Source organism: Anabas testudineus, chromosome 13 (genome assembly GCF_900324465.2).
Source record: "Anabas testudineus chromosome 13, fAnaTes1.2, whole genome shotgun sequence".
Lineage (NCBI taxonomy): Eukaryota > Metazoa > Chordata > Actinopteri > Anabantiformes > Anabantidae > Anabas > Anabas testudineus.
In genome coordinates, this window is record NC_046622.1 from 15,350,338 (window position 1) to 15,365,341 (window position 15,004).

At 43.0% G+C, this 15,004-nt stretch overlaps 1 protein-coding gene and 1 non-coding gene across 2 annotated transcripts in view; both read left to right on the forward strand.

The window, feature by feature from the left end:
• Nucleotides 1–13,772, forward strand: part of LOC113168170 (rho guanine nucleotide exchange factor 17) — a 46,892-nt gene extending 33,120 nt beyond the window's left edge. The window contains exons 2-24 of the mRNA XM_026369188.1: nt 1,174–1,251; nt 3,823–4,005; nt 6,290–6,406; nt 6,892–6,984; nt 7,081–7,257; nt 7,530–7,580; nt 7,786–7,895; nt 8,122–8,207; nt 8,399–8,517; nt 8,634–8,841; nt 8,943–9,016; nt 9,135–9,218; nt 9,365–9,468; nt 9,728–9,843; nt 9,961–10,080; nt 10,163–10,430; nt 10,888–10,974; nt 11,131–11,198; nt 11,337–11,485; nt 11,572–11,746; nt 11,954–12,049; nt 12,283–12,465; nt 12,624–13,772. Coding sequence (XP_026224973.1) covers nt 1,174–1,251; nt 3,823–4,005; nt 6,290–6,406; nt 6,892–6,984; nt 7,081–7,257; nt 7,530–7,580; nt 7,786–7,895; nt 8,122–8,207; nt 8,399–8,517; nt 8,634–8,841; nt 8,943–9,016; nt 9,135–9,218; nt 9,365–9,468; nt 9,728–9,843; nt 9,961–10,080; nt 10,163–10,430; nt 10,888–10,974; nt 11,131–11,198; nt 11,337–11,485; nt 11,572–11,746; nt 11,954–12,049; nt 12,283–12,465; nt 12,624–12,832 — 2,955 coding nt within the window. The 3' untranslated portion in view covers nt 12,833–13,772. The remainder of the gene's footprint in view (nt 1–1,173; nt 1,252–3,822; nt 4,006–6,289; nt 6,407–6,891; nt 6,985–7,080; nt 7,258–7,529; nt 7,581–7,785; nt 7,896–8,121; nt 8,208–8,398; nt 8,518–8,633; nt 8,842–8,942; nt 9,017–9,134; nt 9,219–9,364; nt 9,469–9,727; nt 9,844–9,960; nt 10,081–10,162; nt 10,431–10,887; nt 10,975–11,130; nt 11,199–11,336; nt 11,486–11,571; nt 11,747–11,953; nt 12,050–12,282; nt 12,466–12,623) is intronic.
• On the forward strand, nt 4,840–4,912 carry trnam-cau. Its single transcript has one exon. It is a non-coding gene; the product is annotated as a tRNA-Met (tRNA).
• Nucleotides 13,773–15,004: the final 1,232 nt, after the last annotated feature.

Sequence of the window (15,004 nt, forward strand, 5' to 3'; positions counted from 1 at the left end):
CTCTGGTGGTACCCCACAGCACCCATGGGATCCCTTTAGATGCCAAACACTAAACATGGCCTTTCTGGGAAGTTATTGTTACAGTTATTTATAGGGCACAGTGGTGCTGGCAGAAGGGAGCAGGGGAAGAGAGAAGAAAGCCCTCCTTTGTGTACTTTAGTGGCCAATGTGAGCTTGTGTGTGTGTGTGTGTGTGTGACAGAGAGACAATGACAGAGAGAGAGAGAGAGAGAGGGAGACTGCGGTTGCATATGCACCATAGGTTTTTGCCTGTGGCTCAATCTGATATTTATAAGTTTTGTTTGGTACCAGAATATTTTGGGAGTCTCCCGTGAGACTCCTGAGATAATATATCTGACATGTTCCACAACCCTTGGTTCATCTCTTTCTGTGTCTCTCTCACACACACACACTGCACTGTTACTGTATCACGATTACTACAGTATTACTACAGTATTACTGTAGTAATTTGACAAGAACATTGTCCCCTTGTCTTTAAATGCAGTGTAACAAGTCACCCACTCATTTTGATCTCACAGTGTAGACGAGTACAGCCATAGATCCTGAGTCATTGTTGGAGTGAAATGCCGAATCATGCTATGCCTCTGTGGACTTCCTGGCCTCAGTGACCTCTGATCCAGTCCTGGAGCATTTGCGTTAGTTGTATTTGTGTTTGTGACTGATTCCGGAAAGCACATGTGTATAGATAGAAAAAAACTAACCAAACATCAGAAATGTCACCGAGCCCTGATAGTTCATGTGAATTTCTTTGTGTGCTGTGTGTTTTACATATTTCAGATCTTGCTGTCTAAGCCTAATGACAGAAACACTCTCCTGCGCTCTCAAGACACAACAGAGCTGTTAAGGGAATTCAGGCTTTCAGCTGTTATGTTAATAATGAAACCTAGAACAGCTTATTAGCCAGATATGCAAGTTCCCAAATGCAACAAATAAAATAAGAATGAAGAATTTAACAGAGCCAAACATTGTTAATCAAGTACACAAAAAGACGAGATGGACACTGTGATCTGAATTTAAAAGCATGAGTTAGAAACTATTTATATTGACACTTATGTCAAATTACTTGAAATTTTAAATGAAATACTAAATACTGATTCTAAATATTAGAATCTAATGCTCATTATTGACCTTTTCTCCTCTCCTGTCTTCACAGGACATGAGGAAACATGTGATGATGACCCTCCTGGACACAGAGCAATCCTACGTGGAGTCACTTCGCACTCTCATTCAGGTAAGCAAACACGGCTACACACACACACACACACACACATTACAAATCGTCTTACATGTGTGCGAGCACAGCACATAGACACACACACACACAGACACAGGCGAATGCACTATTGTGGATTTGCAGATTGCTGAGCAGATGAATAACAAATGTAGGTAACGAAGTTGTTATGTAATCTCCTTATTGTCATTCGTCCTGTCAGGCTAACAGGTTAATCTGCTAACCCCATCACATCTCACTGTCATCAGCACTATCTGCCCCCCACAGTCTGCTACAACCCACGCTCATCACCTATTCCCCAAATCATACACCCCCTCCTTCTCTCTGCCTCTCCCTGACATACACGCCATCCCCACCTGTGATCACCGTTGTTGTATAACCTGTCACCAATAACTGTGTGTGGGTGAGCGGCGTGTGTGTGTGTTTCTTGCACACATCTGTCAGTGTGTGTGTGTGTGTCTTTGTAAAACGTGCACGTGACTGTGCCCATCTCACAGGCGTGTGTTTGTGTGTGTGTGTGTGTGTGTGTGTGTGTGTGTGTGGCCACAAAGTGAATAATCCTGGGCTGTGTTCCCATGGCGACACAGGGAAAGTAAGTGTTACCACGGTGACTGCAGTGAAAGTGCATCTCCCTGAAGGAGGGAGTCAGATGTGGTTCAGCTGAGACGGCTCTACAGCTGCCTGCGCCGAGTTGAAATCGGACTCTTCGCAGTTTCTTTAAAGGGACCTTCGGGGAGGTTTTCAGCATATAACTTAATTCAAGATTTGCTCTGACACTATTTTTTGGCTCAGTGTTTTTATGATTACAGTGGCTCAAACAGTTGCGGTGATGACCCCACAGAGAATTATCAACCAGCTCTGTAACTTCTGCAGCTTTTGCTGTTGTGCTTCTCAAATGCTGCTTTTCCTTTCATTTCATTCATTCCATTTTTGGCCACAGCAGGCAACCGTTTGCTAAAATGCTGTAAAGGGCCACTACTAGAAAGACCAGGAAGACAAAATGTCAATTAGCTGCAGAACATGATGTAGTAGCATTTAGCAACTCAAAAGCCAGATTTCACTGAATTTGTGGGAACCAAAGTTAAACAGCTGAGACGGTAACGAGTCTGTTGAAAATTAAAGACACAGCAGAGGAAGGTTTGTGTGTGAAACAGAAACAAGTCTGAACATCTGCTGTAATCCAGATAAATCATATGTCGATATTTTCGGACTGAAACGCAGATTCACGTCAGACTTGAAGTCACAGTGTTACAACTTGACCCGTGACAAACATGTGTTCAAACAACACTGAAACCATGAGCTCATACCGGTTATGGTTCATGATGACCTACATCGAGGTCACACATCTTCCACCTTCTTTCTCACCTTCCTGAGCTCACGCTGTCATCTCTGTCCTCAGGGGAAAAGAATAGCTGTGCTCTGGAGACTTTGTGACCCAAATATCCACAGTTCCAGCTCTGAATGCACCCTGTTTTGCACACTTTTCTTTGATTTTCAAATAGACAATTTGTTGATTTAAATTCGTATTTATTCAAAAGCAGCTCTGTCTTGAACAAACTGTGAGTGAGAAGGCTCCATAACAAACCCGTAGCTTCTCCTTCAGATACATTTCCAGGAAATTACAGAGCTCTTATGCAACGTATTTCCAGGACAAAATCATTAGTGTCTGGTTGCGTGTGTTGATAAACATCTGTAAATCCATAACACAGCATGTTGATGATGTTGACACCGAGTAACAGGATGATAGATGGATACATAGATACTACACTGTTGATGGCTGGTAGGATAGAAGATGGAGGACACACAGCAGGCCGAGCAGCTCACCTACTGTCCTGCATCTATGGTGTGCACAAACCACCTCCACTGTGTTGCACAGTAGTTGAAACCAAAAGAGTGTGTGTGTGTGTGTGTGTCCGCAGCAGACCTGGCATAGATCACTGTCAGGAAACAGGGTGAACCTGCTAAAAATAGATATTTTTTTAATCATGTTTGTGTGTGGGACTTGGCAACAAAATGTTTTAAGACTCATTTTAAATTCTAATCATAGTAACATTTTTGTAGAACGTCCCCTTCTTCCTCTTTTCCCAGAAACTGCACCACCTCCTGCTTCTGCCTCCTTCTTATAAAAGAGTGATTTTAGAACATGTCATGCTTCTGTGCGGACAAATTGAACATGTTTTCAATGCTGTTTGTTGTACAGCGTTTGAATTTCACAGTGAGCCATTGTTAGAGAAGACGTATAGTAGCAGACTTTGGAGAAAATATCAAATCTAAGGGACAGATCTGAGCTTGAAGGTTAATTCTCGAGTAGTTTGACTGAGAAAACAATCCCAAAGGAATAGTTTGCCATTTGGGGAAGATGCACAACTTATTCCTTTTCAAGAGTTTGTGTGACAATTGTGTAAAGATTAAAAAAAAATTGTTAAAATTATAGTAATAAAATAAACCTCAGAACTGAAATTGTCACACAAGCTGCTGTTTTATCACAGCTGAACAATATTTCAGCTTCTCGCACACATATTTATCATTGGATTTGTAAGGCTCACTAACTGGTTGTTCTGTTCCCATCAGGCTTACATGCGTCCTCTCAAACACCCGGACAGCGGCTCTATAGTGGACCCTCTACTGGTGGACGAGATGTTTTACCAGATCCCAGAGATCCTGGAGCACCACGAACACTTCCTGGAGCAAGTCTCCGGCTGCGTCGGCCAATGGCACGACAGGCAGACCATTGGACACCTCCTCATTCAGTCAGTGAGTAACGATGAGAGGAAATATAAGTCACGATTACTGATTACTCACTAACAGATATGAAGCACACAGTGTGTGTGCACATGCCCATCAGTAGATCAGATAAAGTTTTGGTATGAATGTTGGCCATTCAGTAGCCAGACAGTTTAATCCCAAGCTGTTATCCTAACTTTTATGATCTACTGTGGCAGTAAAGCAACTCGACACACATGACACATCAAAACTATTTTACTGTGGACTGGCGCTTGAAGAGTCTTTTAAAGAGCATTGTTGACGTCAGGGTGGACTGAAGGGGAGCTGTTTTACTAAGAGACGTCTAAAGTTTGCAGCGTTAGTTCAATATTTTGTTTTCCTGGTGACCACTCTGAGACCCATTTCAAATTTCCCATGACCTGAGGTCGACTCTGAGCGCAGGCCTTTCATAACAGTGCTTGCAAACATCAGTGTCAGGCTAAATGTCAGGATTAAGTTTTAGAGCTTGAAAGAAAGAAGAGTTTCTGCCCTGCCTGCCAGTTTTGGACACATTTTATGCAACTATACAGTTTGAAATTCATTGTAGAAGTATGTAGATAAAGAGGCCGGTAGACCAGAACGCAGTGCGACATTCACTGATTCATAATAAACAGTTTAATGACGCGTGCTTTGCAGAAAGAAAAGAACATGAACGGAAATAGTAGAAGAAATGTGAGAGTAGTGTCTTCCTGCTCAGTGTGCAGCAGATTCCTCACACACCTCCCCCACTCCTGTCCTGCTCTATCCCACCCCCCCCCCCACCCCCCTCCCCGGCTTTTATCTCGCTGCGGCTCTTAAAGCTGCAGCAGCTGCACTGGGCCTCAGGCCTCGTTGGCGCAGTAGGCAGCGCGTCAGTCTCATAATCTGAAGGTCGTGAGTTCGAGCCTCACACGGGGCAGCTTGTTTTACTCAGGCCTCCAGTGTTTAAAGTGACAGGTACCTTGGGACTGCAGTATCCTTACAATAGTATTTAAAAACTCTTTACATATTGACGTTTGTAAATCACATTATGGGCTTCCCTTAAGGCTCTGTCTGTGTTCTGTTATGATAAATTAGTTTTAGAAAAGTTGGTTTTACAACTGGGACCTATATATTATATAATCAGTTCAGGTCTTCAAGCAACCTGGAACAGACTGACTGTATTGTGCATGTTATTTTGTGTCTTAGATCCTTCACCTTGTTATATATCTAATATCTAATAATAGTAACTAAACCATACTGAGCTGTTTTATGGCTGTGTTTAGTCATTCACAGTTAAAGTTTTGTGGATTTAATCTGGTTTTAGTAGAGTGTTCACCATAAAGATGAATTTGACAAAAAGGAATTAATAAGCTAAAACCCTCAATATACAGTAGCTCTTCCTAAAAAACATTAGGTTTCACCTTTTATAATAGGATTTATAATAGTATGTTTGTCTTCTTTCTGCCATGTCTGTCCTATGCTCTGACTAATCCTCAAATTCAGACTTCTGGTTATTGCTCCTCAAAGACTCAGGGGGAGGTGGAGACAGAAATGGACACTGGCAGATGGATGACAAGACAAGAAAAAAGGCAATGAGGTGTAGAAGAGGGTCATGTTATTTCATGAAAGGCCAGAAAAGCCGGTTACTCTGTGACGTCAAGTACGATGCCACATTGTGCCTTATGTTTTTTTATTGCGCTCTCTCTAGTCTCTTTACTGTTTTTTGGGGGTTTTTTTTAGCTTTTGGTGTCTCTCTTTTTTTTCTGACCTGTATTGAAAAGAAAAAAAAAGAGGAAAGAAAGCAGGTCAGGGTGATTCATCTGACTGTGTTTGTGTTTGTGTTTGTGTTTGTGTTTGAGAGAGAGAGAAAGAAAGGACAGATGGACTGAAGGTCTCTGATTCAACCTCACAGTCACAAATGCAACATGTTGCTAAACTGCTGAACACATTAAAATTAGCCTAAATGGAAAATCCAAATATCAATTGTAGTGGCATGTTCATATGTTGTTTTTTTCTGACCAGTAACTCTAAACAAATTCAGTTTACAGTTATATAAATAGTGGAAAGTATTTGGCTTTTATCAACTAAATAGACGAGGCAGTTAACCAGATTCTAGCTGATCAGTTTTAAAAGCAGACGATTTCTCTAAAGTCACTGATGAAGGGATATTTATTTGAAATATTGACGACGGCATCCCAGAATAATTAAAAGACTGTGTTTTGACTGTATTTTACTGATTTTACCAACTAACTTCTGCTCTACAACTTGAACGAGCAGTAACTTCAGTGTCCCCCATCCGTTTTACCTCCTCCAGTTCTCCAGAGAGACTCTCGCTAATATGTATTCAGCGTACATTGACAACTTTCTCAACGCTAAAGATGCTGTGAGGGTCGCCAAGGAAGCCAAGCCAGCGTTTCACAAGTTCCTGGAGGTGAGTGTTGGACTGAGTCACAGGATGTTGTGTTTCATCTGAACAGCTGCTCTTTTATGTTTGTTTGGAAGAAATGGAAACCCGTCTGAAAACCTTTAAATGCCTGATAGAAAGGCTCTGAAACCGGCTCTTTGTGCCTGTAACTTTGTGCCTGCGTTTGCCAAATCAACCAGATGAGCTGGATCATTTCTTTTTATTTATTTATTATTTAAATATGTCAATTTAAACCCAATTTAAATTTGGTAGGCTACTGTTGGTAGAAGCAGCACAAGTTGATGGCAGGAAAACTGTAGAGTCCTCATCCTGTTACAGCCACAGAGCTTCATGTCTCAGTTTTTCTGTGTGGAACCACTTCGCCATCTTGTGGCGGAGACATGAAATGCAACTCAGGTCCAACTATAGAGTCCAGCATCTTCTTAGTCTGTTTACTTTCTGGCGCTCTCTTCTGTCCATGCACCATCACCATCCTCCCTTCCCTCCAACAGCAAAACATGCGTGAGAACAAGGAAAAGCAGGCTCTGGGTGATCTGATGATTAAACCGGTGCAGAGGATTCCCCGATATGAGCTCCTGGTCAAGGTGAATTCTCTCAATATCATCGTCTGGGTTTCTATATACTGCAGTTATGCTTATGGACTGTTGAGTGTCAATGAGCTCATGTTTTGTTTGTTCTAGGACTTGCTGAAGCACACTCCAGAGGACCACCCGGACCATCCTCTCCTACTGGACGCCCAGAGAGGCATCAAGCGATTGGCTGAGAAGATCAATAAGGGCCGCCACTCAGCTGAGGAGGCGGAAAGGGAGGCCAGGGTGATTCAGGAGATTGAGGCGCACATAGAAGGAGTTGAACATGTGAGACGTGTGTTATATTGTGTTTTCCAGACGGAGAGAGGTTAATCTGATGTTTGGATTGTTTAATCAATTCATTTGATTGTATACAATTACAATTCAAGTATTGAAATATTAAGTTCACCACCATGTCAAACAGTTTTCCTTATGGCTTATGGTTTGTGTTTAGCCACTTCTGCATCCTCCAAGTGTGCGACAGTAGCAGTTTGCTGACATTTTAATGGTATGAAGTGATGCTCACCTCCCCTTTCTCTGTATGCATGTGTTTGTGTTAGATTCTGAACCCCCAGAGAAAGTTCTTGCGACAGGAAATGGTGATGGAAGCGGTAAGAAATATATTCTGAACCGGCAAATGTTTGTAATATGTCAGTCTCATGCAAAAAAAAAAGATCACAGTGATACGATGAATGTAGACTAACAGTGTTATTAAGTGTCACAAATGAAGCACAAGTTTGTTCCCATTCTGTTTGTGCCTGTTGCTGATATAAAGACAATCTGAGCTCTTCCTGTGTTTTCCCTCTCTCTCTGTAGAAGACAGTGGGTGGGAAGAAAGACCGTTCTCTCTTCCTCTTCAGTGATTTGATGATCTGCACCACTCTCAAGAGGAAATCTGGCTCATTAAGACGCAGCTCCATGAGCCTGTATGTAACACACACACACACACACACACAGTATATACAGACACACTTATAGAGAAAGACATATCATAAAACAGCCTTCAATACACACTAACCTGTGGTGTTGAAGATTTCATATTTGGTGATGAAGTTTCCTGACATGTATTAGTTTATTATGTTTACCTCTTTTCCTTTGTCCCGCTGTTCTCTTGCCCATCACTATCTGTGTTTGTTGCTCTCTCACACTCAGGTACTCCGCTGCAAGTGTGATTGATACTTCCAGTAAGTACAAGTTCCTGTGGAAACTTCCCCTTGAGGACGTGGAGGTGGTGAAAAGTAAGATTTCGTCTTAAGATCACGTATTTGAGATGTTGTTTGTATTACATTTAATGATTAATACTATGGTGCAATTTGCATTTTATGTGATGGATAACAGTGTGCAGTGTTGAGTTATCTGCCATACATCTGTGTTAAGATTTAATAATGGAATCAAACTCATTAAACTGAACTGTCCTTCCCTGTCTCAGGCCCAACTCAGGCAACGAACAAGGAGAGCATCCAGAAAATGATCAGCCGATTAGATGAGGATCTGAGCACACTGGGTCAGATCAGCAAACTGTCAGAGACCCTCAGCTTCCCACACCAGGTACTGTGGACCAACACACACACTGGTTTTAACACTTTAAAGAAGAAGAAATTGTTTGGTGAACTTAATTTCTACTTAACTTTGTGCGTGATCTTATTTGTTCCCGTTTGTCTCAGTCGCTAGACGAGGTAATAAAGGACCTGATGGCATCGGTGCACAGGGAGCTGTCGGACAAACAGTCTCTGGCCTTCAGCATGACGTTCCTGCCCACGAAGCTGGAGTTCACCACGGCCTCCGCCGAGAGCAGCTTCGTCTTCGAATTCACCACACCTGACGCTCGCTCCAATTTTGAGCAGGCTTTTGAGGAAGCCAAGAAGAAGCTGGGTCAGTGGAAAAGCTTTATGTGGCAAAATATTATTACCAATACTGTAGTGAGCAGAAGGGAACAGTAGCAGCTGCTCACACAAACATCTTTTTTTTTAAAGCTATGAATAAGGACCAGTGGGACCCGGAGTTCCTGAAGGCTATTCCTATTATGAAGACGCGTAGTGGAATGCAGGTGAGGACAGGAAGTATTTATGGTATAATGCGTTTTTCCTGGATGTTTCACCAAAACCACTGACAGAGATGTGTTTACAGAAGTCATCTCCACTCATGTATTATTGTTTTTTGTCTAGTTTTCATGTGCCTCTCCCAGCCACAGCTGTCCTGACAGTGGCTGTGAAGTCTGGGTGTGTAACAGTGATGGATACGTGGGACAGGTGAGGAACAGCTGCACAATAAATCACTCAGTGAATCAACACTTATAGAGACAATTTCACTGACAACACTTCACAAGCACGCAGAATTAGACGTTATTTGAACTTAAGCAGTTTGACTCATGGTGATGAGGATGTTTCCTCTCCAGGTTTGTCTGCTGAACATCAGAGATGAGCCTACAGTGGAGGCCTGTATCGCTGTTTGCTCAGCGAGGATCATCTGCATCGCTGCTGTACCGGGACTTAAAGGAAGGTCAGTACCGTACATACGTACACTGGTATTAACCCAGAGATAGAGAGGGACACTATGAATTAACCAGAAGAGCTCGAGTTATTTGTGAAGCATTGACACATGCACTACATGAGATCTGAATATGTCACATCAATAGGCTGGTTTTTCACTATTTTACTTTTCCTTTTTCATTATTATGCAATAATTGAATCTGGCATTTGTGTCTAGACTCCTCAAGGTTCACTGACTGATTTTCTGCCATTAATCAATCACCTTTCAGGGAGCGGGGAGCAGAACTCAGTCATACCCCTAACTCTGGAGCACCTGGTCACACCCAGCAGCAGCTCCACATATCTATCTCTCACTCATCTCTAGAGCTGACAGAGCAGCCTACAGGTTGGTGCATAGATGTTTTACCAACATTACAAGTCACAAACGATCCTTACAAACCGGGCTGTACACAGTGTTGGAGTACTGGATATTCTAAAATCAGAACTGATCGACTGTTTCCAGGACCAGGTGCAGAACTTGTTCCGTTCGACAGCGACGACACAGATGATGAGGATTCACCCAGTCCTTCTTCCACTCTGCAGAGCCAGGCCAGTCACTCCACCATCTCATCCAGCTATGGCAGTGAGTAAAAAACGTATTATACACAGAAATTGCACACCCCTCCGTCTCTGTCAGTCACTCACGCTTTCTCTCTCTCTTCAAGATGATGAGGGTCCAGGTTCCAAAGACATGGCTACAGAGACCACCAGCAGTGAGGAGGAGCAGGAGTTCCCACCAGCAAGTTCCTACGGAGCTCCGGGGATGTTAGGGGTTGGAGGAGGAAGTCGGGCCCAGGCAGAGAGCCCCATGGACGGCCGCGCCATGCGCCGTTCCTCACGGGGCTCTTTCACAAGAGCAAGTCTGGAGGACCTGCTCAGCATTGACCCAGAAGCCTATCAGAGCTCAGTATGGCTGGGCACAGAAGATGGATGGTGTGTGATATATTAACCCCCACACACACAGAGATTATATTATTGTTTGTGAATGTGGTTTGATTAAGTCATTGAAAGTAGTTTTGATGACCTCATGCAGCTGAGGTTATCTGGAAGTTGAGTCATGGCAACTGGGCTTCCTTCTCAACTTCCCAGGTCAGGTCTAGGCCTGGTCGTAGCTTCCTCTCACCTGTCTGATGGGCCCGTTAGGCTCGTTAGGTAACCACCCAGGAGGATACATTTGAGAGCTTCACACCAACTTTCCTGAAGAAGCTACTTCAGTTGTGAAGTGTTTCATGTAACAAGAGAGAAGTCCAGTTGCCATAACTCCACTTCCAGACACAACATTAGTGCAAACTTAAACCTGCAGTACAACAACAAATTAGAAATAGCTTCTGTACTTACTGGTGTGCTAATTTAATCACTGTACTTCCTGTAATGCTTCTGTTTATGGTAGCATCCACGTGTACCAGTCCTCAGACAACATCCGCAACCGAAAAAACAGCATGAAGATGCAACACTCAGCTTCCATCCTGTGTATACTGTGAGTCTATTTTTTACTTTAAACATAAAAATATCAATGAAGTTGGGATTAACACACACAAAATGAAGCACAATGAGGGAAATTCAGATGTTTTTCAAATTCTTTTCTTCCTGTAAATTATCATTTTCTTCTTTTTTTTATTTTTATCTCCATCAGGTATTTGGACAACAAAGTGTTTGTGTCTCTGGCCAATGGAGAAGTGATTGTCTATCAAAGAGAAGCAGGTAATCTGGGAGTGTGGAGCAAAAGGGGATTTAATAAGACACCTCTGGATAGCTGTTTTCATATCATTTTGTTTTCTTTTCCACGTTAACATCTTTTTTGGCTTTACAATCATTTTAAATGTTGATCTCAATCTCCAGGTAGTTTCTGGGACCCTCAGTCTTCTCAGACTCTAGTTCTGGGTACACCCAGTAGTCCTATCACCAAAATGGTTCCTGTAGGAGGGAAGCTCTGGTGCGGCTCGCAGAACAGAGTCCTTATTATCAACACAACTACACTGGTACAAGAGGTAGGCGACAAGTGGAATAAAACATGAGGTAGATACATTATAAACACAAGCATTTACTAGCATCCATGTCCCTTCCTCTGTCCCAGCACTGGTTCCAGGTGGGCACTGACAGCAGTCGATGTGTGACCTGCATGGTGGCGTATGGTCAAGGTGTGTGGCTGGCGTTGCAGGGCAGTGCGCAGGTCAAGCTGTACCACGCTCAGACCTGGGAGAGCCTGACAGAGGTGGACGTGGCGCCCGCCGTGCACAAGATGCTTGCAGGTAAAGAGAATGTGGAAACATACATAGGTGCAGATGTAAACGACCCCAAAACAGCCCAGCTAATTCCAGACGTCAGCATCGGGAGCGTTTCCTTAAGATTTGTTTCTTTACTCATTTCATACTTGCTCAGTATCTATTTCTTTCTGTTTTCACTTAGAGTTTCTTGACCCTCCATCCAAATTTTCCCTGTTCCCTTTCTCCATACAGGTGCAGATGCAATCATCAGGCAGCACAAGGCCGCCTGTCTGAGAATCACTGCATTGCTGGCCTGTAAGGATCTGCTGTGGATTGGCACCAGTGCAGGTAAAACCTAAATACATATATAATAATAATTATTATTATTATAATAATAATAATGAACTGGATTGCCATTTTGTATTATTGCCTGATTAAATTGGAACACTGAATATTAAAAATGAAATCAAAATGACTAAACACTAAACTAAGTGTTAGTTTATTTGCTTATTAGTAACTTAAATGCATCATTAGTCCCTCTATTCCAAAACAAAGCACATTAGCATGGTGTTCTTCCACAGGGGTTGTTCTTACCCTGGCTATCCCAGCCGTGAGCTCAGGAACTGGTGCTGGGACACTGAAATCTCCCCTGGTGCCGATGGGCTCGGCTCACGGGCACACAGGCCACGTTCGGTTCCTGACAACAATCGAACTCCCAGAAGGGTTTGACATGAACCTCCCTCCTCCAACAGCTGACTCCACAGGTTTTTTCAAAGATTCTCATTGATCAGTAATGTGTTTGACCTACACATACACTATGTCTTGGGGTGTTTTTATACACGCACCCTTTTTTTTTTTAAATCTATGTATATGTAAATACTTGAACTGAAACAACCTTTGACCCCTCCTCTTTGGTTTCTAGGCAACCAATCCCAGAGCTGCAGCGCAGTTGACAGGAGCCTCCAAAGGCGTGACTCTGCACGCCGCAGGGCCTCCGCTCACATCCCTTCAAAAACCAACTATCTGGTAATCTCTGGCGGGGACGGCTACGAGGACTTCAGACTCACCAACAGCAGTGAAACAGTTGGACGAGACGACAGTACCAACCATCTTTTGCTTTGGAGGGTCTGAGACAGTGAACCTGCCCCAAACTCCCTTGAGCTGAGGGAGTGAGTGTTACAGCACACAGCCCCCCCCCATATCTGATTCCTCACTAGTAGGTGTTGTTTCAGTCTTCTGCTCAGTCCACCAGTCTTTATGTGCATACTATGGCTGTCGTCCTTCTCCTGGACTGACTAATGAACACGATTACTTCAGTCCCACTTTTATTGTGTTAATGTTTCTGATGGCGTGCACTGTTCCCGACTGAGTGGTGTCTGTGCATGAGTATTAAGTTAAGTTTTTTTTATTTTTTTATTGACATCTGCAAGCACTGTTTAGACAACTCAAATCTTAAATAGAAAGAAGAGGACAGAAGGGAGGAATGAAACGAAGGCGTCTTCAAGCTATGAGGGATGGGTGTGTGTTCAGACTGAGATCAAGTGAAGAAAAGAAGGGTGGAAGTGGACTTGGACTCTGTCGAATGTCTTTGCACAGGACGACATTTACGTGAACTTATATGTGAGTTAAACATGTACTTGTTCTTGGACCTTTATGCGGAACTGTTTTACTCCATCGTTGCAAAATGAAGACCGTTGAGAAGTGACCACTGTAGTGTTGGTGTTTAAGATGAGCAGAGACGTTCTGTTGACACCTGTGAGCTTTTAACGGGGTGAAGGACAAAGCCTTTCGCTCCATTAACCTGACTGGCCAGGTCTGGAAAGCAACTGCTAACGACCCGATTTTTCTGACCCAAGTAGAAGTGTGACAATACACCACGATCATTGCTTATAGATGTGAGACTGCTGCGATCATCTTTCCTCCTGTAGAGGAAGTGTGAATAAGAGCATCATCTTAGTGCAATATGTGGCAAAGGGAGTAACAAGAGTATAACCACATACGTGTATAAAGGCACAACCTTCACTCAAACTAAATCAGAAAAAAACATTTGTGAAAAAAGCAAAAAAACAAATGTGTGTTCCACAGCTAATCACTTTGTATTGTTTTTTTTTTTTTATTATTTAATTTTTGCTGTCCCTTTCAGACGACATGAACGTAGATGAAGCAGTGTCCCACCACTGGTAGAAAGAAGTGCATCGGAGACGCTCCTCTTCAACATGACTATGCCAAAGCCTTGTATTTGTTTGAGTTTTGACATTGAGGGATCTGAAAAGATTTCTTTTGCCATGAAATGTCAACGTACTGAGTGTTCTGTCCGGAGGGGAAATCGGGACCGCTGTTGTTGATTTCTACAGCACTCTTTAAAGATGACACTAGGCTGTGGTAGCAGGAAAAAAGATATGTACAGTATTTATGGTTTTGATTTTAGCGCCTTCTTTTACAGCACTTAATTTATAGAAGATGTAGCTTTCACTATTTCTTTTTCGAGGTGAAGAACAAGGAGGCCCTGGCTATATTTACCACAGCAGATAAACCAGCGTACTTTAGCTCAAGCAGATAGACCTGCGTACTGGGGGTGTAACGATTCACTCCACTCATGGGTTCTTGATTCGGTCTGGAGGATTTTTTTTTTTTTTATGTCCCTGCAAAACACTGTAAACTGCAAATGAACGCATCTCCTTGCCTGTTTGGGTGCCAAATATGAATTTCTGGTTCATTGTAACTTTCTTGTTACATGAAATATATACCGCTAACATACATTGTTACACCCACTAACGCACAAACCAACACAGACACCGATTCCAGCGTTGGAGTGTTGTTAGAGGACAAGATGCATACGACACACTCTGGGTCAGAGGGACGCTAAGAACCTGCATGTGCCTTCAGGAGGCTAAGAGTTAAGCCATTTAACGCAAACACACACACACACACACACACACACAGTCAAAAGTCAGCTCTTCCTTAACTTACAGGAGATGTCTGTGAAAGTGAAGGATTACACTGGCCTGTCCTTATGCGCACACACACACACACACACACACACACACACACACACACACACACACACACACACACACACACACACACACACAGATGTTAGCTTCAGGCTTTGGGGTTAAGCTGTGATTGTCTCTGATCCCTCCAAGCCTTCTAGAAAACCTCACTGCACCTTAACCGCCCATCTGGGCTCTTCACCTCAGTTTCCCCACTTCCAACATTGATCCCAGCACAACACACAGTGTAATATATAGTTTGTTTACGGCAGTGGGCTATGTGCAGTCACTTCCTGAAGTGTTTAATGCC